The following is a 10,016-nucleotide window of genomic DNA, read 5'->3' as shown; positions in this document are numbered from 1 at the left end:
ATGTATACGGTTATTTTGCCATAGGGGTTTCTTTACTTCATAAAAGCAGGACAAACTTGTGAAGAAAACACTGACATAGCTTAACAGGTAAAGTAAAAAACATATTGTCTTCTATGTTCTCTGTTTAATAAAGATTAACAAATTGTACTTGAAAAATTGTCATCTTCATCTATAAATTTTCCTAATTTCAAAGGCTTATACCACATTAAAGACTTCCTATGATGCACATTTTTAAATCAGGTAAAACAAATTTAAACAAACTATATTTTCTGATTTTTCAATTGTTAAATCTTTTGTCAATGGATAATATAAAAGAAGTAGATGCATATCAATAAAATTTAATATGTAGAAGACATATACAACAATGCTCATTCTCAAAGAAATTTTTTGCATAAATTGTGGGTAAAATTTACTTGTAGGTAAAATTTTGACTTTGAGAACAGAGTGTTTTCTGTAGCTTTCATAGTTTCTTGTTCACATTTCTTTTTGCTTTAGATTTCTATTAATATAATAGTATTCATCAATAACTTCTCTGAAGAAATAATATAATACAAAACTCTCCTTTAACTCACACCTTTCAAATAATTTCAATCATTATTTTTGCTTTAAGAAACTCCTCAGACTGGAAGATAATTACTTCACATGCTTTAATAACAATGTCTGTGACATTTCCAAATTATAGAGTCTGAGTCAGCAAAATATGTATAAATGGAATGCACTGAAACCTGTAACACTCTAAGTAATATTTTAGGTCATTGTTAATTTTCAACATTTTGTATTTTATTTTATATAAAATCATAGACTGCATGTATCAGGATTTGTATTGGTCAGGTTCTGCAACAGCCTTTATGGGACAGCTTTAAATATAGTCTCATGTTTGAACATGAAAAATAGAGGTTTTCATCATCTCATTTGAAATGTTTAATTACTGAAATATATCATAATAAGGAGACTGACAATAAACTGCAGTGTATTCCAGAGGTAATATATGAGTGTGATAGTTTACAAGGAATTATAATCTCAGAAATATAGCTTGTTTGACAAGATTATCATTTGCAACATGTACATTTTTTTACATTAAAATATAATTCAATGTAGGCCTTAAATGAAAGTAGTTAGAACCTCTTTATGTTCCTGGCCATTAACAGGAAGTATGTAAGACACAGCAACATCTTTTTTTTTTCAATTTCTTTAAACAATTTCTCTGGTGAAAAGATAATTGTGGTCATTGTCCATGGTACTATGAAGACTCAGAGGCTCAAAAGTGTTAGTGCTGCATGGGATTGAAGATCCTCTTATTTAAATTTTCTGTGTACAACCTCAGAGAAGTAAACATACAAAGATACAAGCAAGCCATCTCCTCTGTTCAACAATTACAACCCAAAAGCTTATCACTTTTCTGTCCCATTGTATGGTAGACATTGATTCAGTAGCTAGAGCAAGATACAGCAAAGAACAACAACAGTTTATCTTGGCAACACCCATATTGCATGATATTCATCATATCTGTATTTCTCAGAAGGTAGATAAGGAATTAAAACAGGGACAATCATGATATAAGAAACAAGAACAAAACATAAAGACATAAATGAAGATGGTGGTTAAGAAGAACGTACATAGAATAATGATTTACAAATCACAAGTGAAGATAGCTTAGAGAAATATCTAAGATGTGCACATCCTTTTGGTGAAAACAATGATGATGTAAGGGGTTATCAGGTCAGCAAACATCTATGTCTCTTACAATGGAGGCATGTCCCATACACTTATTGTCTCTTCTTTAATACCTCTGAGATATTCATCATGTTATCCATGGCTATAAATGCTATAGAGCTCTTGTAGACCCTTTTAGTATACAGTCTCTATGATTATATATCTGTGATATAAATGTTGCACAGCTGTGTTAATGCATAGCAGCAAAAACCACCAACTATCAACATTGCTATAATGCGTGTTTAATTTCAATATTTTCATTTCTACTTCAGTTACTCTTTCCTGATTGTACTGAGACCTCTATGATAATTCATATCTCTGGTATACCTATTATTGTATTAATATAATAGCAAGAATAGTATTCCATATGATTAGGTTGATATACTATTTTCAAATTTCCTACCATAATTACTTACAATACTGTAATCTATTAAACATACATATTTACATCTAGATTAAAGACATGAGGAAATAATATAGCAATCTTTGTCACGATTGTCCCAGAATATTGATAGAAGCATCTTAAAGAAGACAAAGATAATCTTGACTCATGTATTCAGGGATCTTTCAATGCAATATTGCAGAGAAGGCATGGCAACAGAAACATCTCTATCCTTGATGCCTATACATTAGCCTTAGTTTCCACATGGTATCAGACAGAGCCAGAGATCTTGGGGATGGAACCAGAAATAGATATAAACTCAAAGTCCATAACCTAATAACATGCTTCCAACAATAAACAAGTTTCCAAAGTCATTAAAGCAGCACTGAAGGCTGAAGCCTGACCATTTAAAACATGGGCCTGTGAGAGACTCATTGAACTTGCAATGTGAAATGTAAATTCAAATGATTACTTGGCAGAAGAAATGGCTCAGCAATTATGAATCATCATTGATCATACACAAGGCTTAAGTTTGATCCCAGCAGTCACATCATGGTTCTCAGCCACACTCAACTCAAACTCAGAACACAATACTCTATACTCATACTAAACTTGCATTTAAAAATGATTATAATGCTTGTTTTTCAAGATGAAACAATGTTCTCCAAAATTCAAAATGTCAGATTTTTAAATTAAAAATATAAGATTATTAAAGCCACAAAACATATTCTTTCTAACCTCAGAGGGACTATGCCAGTGGATGAATTTTCCCTACAGGTTTTAACATTATTACAGGATCTGAGTGATCACACAGACACACACAAATACACACACAGACACACAAACACAGACACACACACTGATAGTATAATCTCAGGACTAAATGGTAAATTATCTAGTATACATATATACATGCACTATTCTCTCTCTAATTCTCTTTCTGTGTGTGTGTGTGTGTGTGTGTGTGTGTGTATCTATCTGTTGATGATAGAAAATAGATGTTAGCTGATAGATAAATAGATTATAAGTAGATAGATGATAGATAGATAGATAGATAGATAGATGAGAGAGAGAGATAGATGATAGATAGAGATAGATAGATAGATGATAGATAGATAGACAGATAGATAGATAGATAGACAGATAGAAGATATTCACACATATATTCTAGCCATAGTAACAATCACAATAACAATTTTAAAGATGCTTAAAAAAGTTTTCTAGTTAGATGTTAAGAATAAAAAATGAACAGGAAGAACATGATCATATATGCACACACCCCCATACACAAATGCACAAATCAGATTCACACTACACTTTGAAATGAAACTTATAGAAATTTGTGAATCTAGTATATTACTTTGATTGAAGAAGACCTGAATGAAAAAATCTTGAAGAAAAATAATCACAATCAGAAATAAGGAAATCAAGAATAAAATAAACTGAGAGAAATGTAAATATTGCACCAAATATAAGCTGTAAGGACCTAAACATGGACCTAATGGGGATCAATATTTAAACAATGTGACTGAGATAAGCTTTGCATCTTCCTGCTGCATCTTCATTTCTAAAAGACTGATTTGATGTGTTACTTCAGGGTATATTTGTTTTCCGCATTGTCCTGAAGAAACAAATCTTCCCTTCCTAAGAGAGTGCTATTTTAAAAGTAAGTGAAAATTAATATCTTCTTTATTAAAATCAATAAAAACTTTGATCACTTATATATCATCTGAGATTTTTCTTGCTCCACAACTTCCGCATGGCATTTTTCACCTCTGCATTCCTCAGTGTGTAAATCAGAGGGTTTAGAAAAGGCGTACAAATTGTATAAAACACTGATATCATCTTGTCCATAGGGAAGGTGGTGGCAGGGCGTGTGTATATAAAGATGCAGGGCACAAAAAACAAAATGACTACTAAGATGTGAGAGACACAAGTGAACAGAGCTTTCCTCCTCCCCTCGGCACTGTGGTTCCTCAAAGAATAAAGAATAATGACATAGGAGACCATGAGGATGAGGAAGCTCACTGTACAAAGAGTTCCACTGTTGGACACCAGGAGAAGGTTGATCACATATGTGTCTGAACAGGCAAGTTTCAACAGTGGCTGCAAGTCACAAAAATAGTGATCAATCTCATTGGGACCACAGAAAGGTAAACTCAAGGCCAGAAATATCTGAACTAATGAATGTACACAGGATCCCACCCAGACCGTGGCCACCAGCAGCCCACAGACCCGGCGGCTCATGATAGTCATATAGTGCAGGGGCTTACAGATGGCCACATAGCGGTCAACAGCCATGAGGATGAGGATAAAGATCTCCAAGGAACCAAAGAAATGAAATGTGAAGACTTGGATTATGCACTCATTGAAAGAGATAGAGGCGTCCTTCCGGAGGGAATCCACAATTGTTCTTGGGGCTACAGTTGTAGAGAAGCAGGTGTCAGACAAAGATAAGTAGAACAGGAAGAAGTACATGGGACTCCCAAGGGCCTGGCTTGTCTTGATGGTAACAATGATAAGTAAATTACCTAGCAATGTTCCTGTGTAAAAAAACAGGAAAATGGCTATCACTATGTTTTTCTTCCTGGGGTCCTGTGTCAAGCCAAGAAGAATGAAGTCTGTCACATTGATATTGAGCTGCATGGTTCATGAATGAGAAGGAAAACATATGAAATGTGTCATCTGCAAAAGATAAAGGAACTAGTTTTACCACGTGGAGTGATGGATTTTTTAAGCACATATATTCCTTTAGTGTAAAAATATTCTACTTATTGATTATTAAACTGTTATTCCCACTATCTGTCTGCAATTTCAATATCATTATTAGTTTTGGGAAAGCAGATAAAATTCACAATTTCTCCACAGCAATCACAAACTTGCTTCTCATTAGTTTTTCACTTCAATTAATGAAAAATAAAATGTACACATTCATTATTTACCTAGTTGTTTCATAATTAAAAAAAAAACTTGGCAATGACATGTCATTTTGAAAAGTTTAATCATGCTTGGCAAGGATGAAGTCCTAACATTCTATAAAATTTCTATTTTCCATTTATATTATATATTTTATAACCTACTTTTACAATTAATATCACTTTCATTTCTATGTACTGTTTCTTGAAAGAAGAACAAAAAATACTAGTAACCTAAAAACATCTGGTACCATCTTCAGACATTCTTCATGGTATTTTGTAAATAGTAAGTATAAACAGAAAAGAATCTTCCTTGCTTGATATCTACTAAATATCTCATCTCTAGTTTTCTAGTTTTCTTCTAATTCTGATGAGTGTACCTTAAATTATTCATACTCTCTGAGAATATATATATATATATATATATATATATATTCACCACCATATTACTGAAAATAATTATATATATATAATTATCTACATTATCTATATTATATATATATATATTCTTATCTACAAAGACATGGTCTCATATCTTGACATCTGGATAATTTGTTATCAGATAAGATTATAGTTACCATCTCCAGCAAAACATTATATCATTCAGGCATCTAAACTTCTTACACTCTCAGGTCACAAGAACATCTCAAAAGACAAAGTTTAATATGGCATTAACGAACGGAGTCTATAATTATTTTTTTGGTTAAACTACTATCAGATCTGAAAAATTTTATGATCATATTCAAGTATGAAATTTTACTTTCCTAATATCATTTATTAATGGGGAAATTTTTGTATTATATTTTCAAAGTCTAGACTGTCTACAATTTGGTTATAAAAAGATCACCACCATATAGGGACACTACATGAAAATAATTATATCAAGTTAACTGTGATATATTTAAATATATTCTGGATATATTTAATATAATACATATAATTTTATTCTGGATCCACTTATTCACTGTACTCTTTCAAATCCCTGATATGCCTTCAGTATATTGTGATAAGTGTTATTAACTGGTCTAAGCCAGAGTCTGAAAACCAACACAGATTCAAAGTGCCTTTTATGTATATCTTTACCTTATCATTGGAAATTGTATTGAAATTTGAAAGATATATTTCTTCTACCATTGTAAATGCATTTAAATGTATTTGTCTCAAGTGTATGAGCACTTAACCTGGATATGTCTATGTACATCATATGTGTAACTCATTCCTGAGAAGCATGAATGCTTACCTGCAGTTTTTTGTGTATACCATGTATGATCCTAGTTCCTGAGAGGTTCAATAGAAGGCATGGACTCGCTGGTAAACAAGCTTTTAGATGGTTGTGAGCTACAGTGTAGTTGTTGGAAATCAATCTCAGGTTCTCTATGAGATCAGTAAGTGCTATTAATTGCTGAGCAATCTCTCCAGAACTCTCTTCCACTATTTAAAAAATTATAAAGATGTCTAATCAAGTAATTTACTTTTGGGTATCAATAAAATACCATAACATTAGTTGCAATGTGTTACCATTGTCAAGTGCTCAAATCACAAGAAAACACGGTACTGATAATTGAGTTTCAATATTATAATTAATGCTTTCTTTATTTAAAAATGTTGTATAAATTTATATCTTCCCTGAGAACCTGGTAATCTTTCAAGGTCAAATAATGTACAAAAAATATTTCCATCAAATATAAGCTAACATTAAGCATTTCATTAAACATATAACTCTTGGTAATTTTATAATCAGGCTATATACTGTGAATGTTTATAATGAGTATGTTTTCTGTATTCATTCATAAAAAGCATGGAACTTATTTAAGAATAAATTTAAAATAACAGAACTATATTTCATTGTATTGAAAGTAATTGTATCTTCATCACGTATTTACTGACTGGTTTAATCAATGTTCTCTTCCTGATGTTATTGTTTTTCCTTTCATATTACATTCATTTTAAAGCATCAGTCAAGAAACTTTTTATATATAGAGAACTGAAAATCTATACATCTCAAGTATTTACTACTCTCAAACATAAATTCAATGTCTTTTATAAAAGGTTCTCGATTGTTTCTACTGAAATATTCTATATTACATTTTGAATGAAATGATACTGATCTAATATTGTTAATGTCATTCAGATTATAAAGATATTTTCCCATAATTCACTTGCTATGGATTTTTATTTCTCATGGTTAGTAGATTGCAACTACATTCATATTTTAGTAAAAGAAGACAAAAATACAAACTGAAGTAGAAATAAAACTGACATTCATCAAGATATCTTAATGAGTTTCCTAAATTCTAGAATGGAAGACCGTTTACTTTGCACAGCATTAAATAACATGAGAAGTTGAGAGCCATGAGATTCCATGAGAATGACTATCTTGACATTACAAACTGAAATATGACTGCTTGAGGAACAAAAAGAGAATATTAAATATACCATATCTTCTTTTGTTATCTCTTTGAGGTTTTTTGTATGTTTGGTTTTGAATTTTCATTGTTGTTGCTTTGTGTTTTTTTTTAAAGTCTTACTATTCTCTTTATTTTTACTTTTTATTTTCTAAGAACCATCATTTTCCCCAAACCTCTCCATAAGTACTAATAAATACAATCCACCAGGTTTTCATCAGGAATTAAGATATATCTTAATGTCCTTAAGACAAATACCACTAGAGTACAGCGTATCTTCTACAAACAACTGTATTTACCTCAACTGTTCAAACAAGATAGAACAACATTAAGTTGGCTATGCTGGTTAAAAAGTAATAAACACACACTATGTAGGTATTGGAGGTGAAGAAGACAAACTGAATAGTAGCAAACTAAAAAAAGGCAGAGAATAGAGGAGGGTGAAAATGAATGTCTGGTGGCTGCTTCCAAGGGTCTACATTGTTTTGACGAGACCCTGGTGGGAAGAATTTGCTTCTTCTGGATGTTATCTTAAAGAATTGCCTGCCTTAAATTCAGTGATACTAGCTTTGTATATTTCAGAGACTACTATACTAAACTACTTCCTTCTATTTATAGCTTACCATATTCTTGGAATACTAACTAGCTGTCCCAGTTTATCTAGCCTGTACAATTTTAAATTAAAATGTTATATAAATCTTCCTCAAGCCTCAAAAACTAAGTTAATTTCGTGGTTCATACTGTCTCAGCCAACGGAAAACTGTGAAATAGCCTGGGCAGAGAAACAGAAATTGACACTGTTCAGTATCTGTAAGGTCTACTATCTTTATATAATCTTCTCAATTCTGAAAAAAATTATTATTTAATTACTCTTTCTGACTCTTACAAGACAGAAAGCAGGTACACCGTGAAGGGCTTGTGGAGGATAAGATGGTACCTGAAGTTTGTGAAGAAGTAACTACTTCTCCCCATGAATGTTATTTTTCCTTCAACTTCATTACATACATTATAAGAATAATTAGCATGATGATTGGCCTGAACATTATCTGGGAAGTAGTTTGCCAAGTTTTTAAAGTAAATTCTAAATTCATTTCAGTTGTAAGCAAAAGCTTTGTTAACATCATTTTGGAAGCATTTAAAGAATAATCAACCTATACTATAATATACACTAGTCTGCTCAAATATTTATCTTGCTCGTCAAAAAGCTAATATATTCCAGAAGTTTTGTCAAGGATATTATTTCCTACTACACTTTTCTCCTAATTTTAGGTAGACAAAATATCATTTAAGTTATGGGTGCACATGGATAGCTTTTTGCTCAACCTAATTTCATTTAGCAACTTAACATAACGTTTGGGGAATGTATCCATAGTTTAATACCTCTTGAAATAATTGTAATCTACAATATATCAAATGCATCATTTTCAAAAACAAAATAATGACCTTTTATATACCCATTTCTTATAAATAATTTACTGATTTTAGAGAATTTCTTTTTTCCAATAATACTATTTCATACTTCTAATAATGACAAACCTTTAAAAGTATACTGTGTGATTAAACTTAATACCTCTTTTCAAGTCCTAGTAAAGTATTCTAATAATATATTCACACAGTGCATAAGGACACATTAAAATATACATATTTACCAAATCTGTAATAATGTATCTCTGAACTCACTAATGTGGAAATATTATTACTCACCTTTTAAAGGACTGGCTATGTGAGTCTCATCTGCACTTATTTTTGACAACAGCTTTCCCATAGGATGCTGTAAGAAAATAATCCAATTCTACCCTCCATAGGGAATATGTTAACATATAGTGGTATAAGACATTGACGTTGTGGGCAGCAATATTGCCTAAAGTTTCCCTTTTCAGCTAATCAAAAATATTCCAGAGGCTATAATGTACCTAATTTGAAGTATCTGTTTAAACTTAGACAACATAAAATAAATTCAGTATCTAGACAGGTGTTAAGTTACAAACATGTTGTCATTTTTATGAAAGCTGCTAGAGAAGAACACCAGAAATGTATGACTAGGTACTGAAGCTGACAGAGCAGGAAAGGCAAAAACAGATAATGTATAGTTAGTAAAAGAGAATTTGGACCATGAATCCTTGCTTCCATGAATTGCCCTAAATTAGCCTTGCTATGTTGAGGAAGGGAGCATGGGAAGGAGGATGATAAAGTACCTCACACAGGGAAATTTTAAGGTATTTTTATATTATTAGGGGGGAAATTGTTGAATGATGAAAACAGAAGTCTGCCCTACAATCCATAGAAGATAAACTTTCAAGATCCCCAAATTGTTAATTTCTCTTAAGATTATTATGAATACAGAGCTCTGAATTTCACATTAGATAAACAAGTCATTTTCATTTGTTTTAATAACTCATGTTACTAAAAACAGACATTTCTTTCCTTTTTCATATTTATGTAGTTTTATAGAAAAAAGTGAATTTAAATATGACTAAGAAACATGAGGTGAATCGAGCCATAACTTTAGAGGAGGAAAAAAATCAATAGAGTAAACAAGCAAGAGATATATCTAACTTCTTGTAGGAGGAATAAATAGAGAAAATTAGCCTTAGTAAATTA

The 10,016-nt window shown here is 31.5% G+C and overlaps 1 protein-coding gene across 1 annotated transcript; it reads right to left on the bottom strand.

Annotated features, from left to right (window-relative positions):
• Nucleotides 1-3,819: 3,819 nt before the first annotated feature.
• Nucleotides 3,820-4,741, bottom strand: LOC114637398 (olfactory receptor 4C16-like). The gene has a single exon (XM_028785626.1). The coding sequence runs from the start codon at nucleotides 4,739-4,741 to the stop codon at nucleotides 3,821-3,823; it is 921 nt and encodes a 306-aa protein (XP_028641459.1). The 3' UTR covers nucleotide 3,820.
• Between the last annotated feature and the right edge of the window lie 5,275 nt (nucleotides 4,742-10,016).

The sequence above is a fragment of the Grammomys surdaster genome, unplaced genomic scaffold, assembly GCF_004785775.1.
Source record: "Grammomys surdaster isolate TR1022 unplaced genomic scaffold, NIH_TR_1.0 125284, whole genome shotgun sequence".
Taxonomy (NCBI): Eukaryota; Metazoa; Chordata; class Mammalia; order Rodentia; family Muridae; genus Grammomys; species Grammomys surdaster.
This window is presented reverse-complemented; position numbering and strand designations above follow the sequence as displayed.

Excerpts from the sequence above, each read along its gene's own strand:
- LOC114637398 (XM_028785626.1), bottom strand. The coding sequence starts at position 4,741 with ATGCAGCTCAATATCAATGTGACAGACTTCATTCTTCTTGGCTTGACA.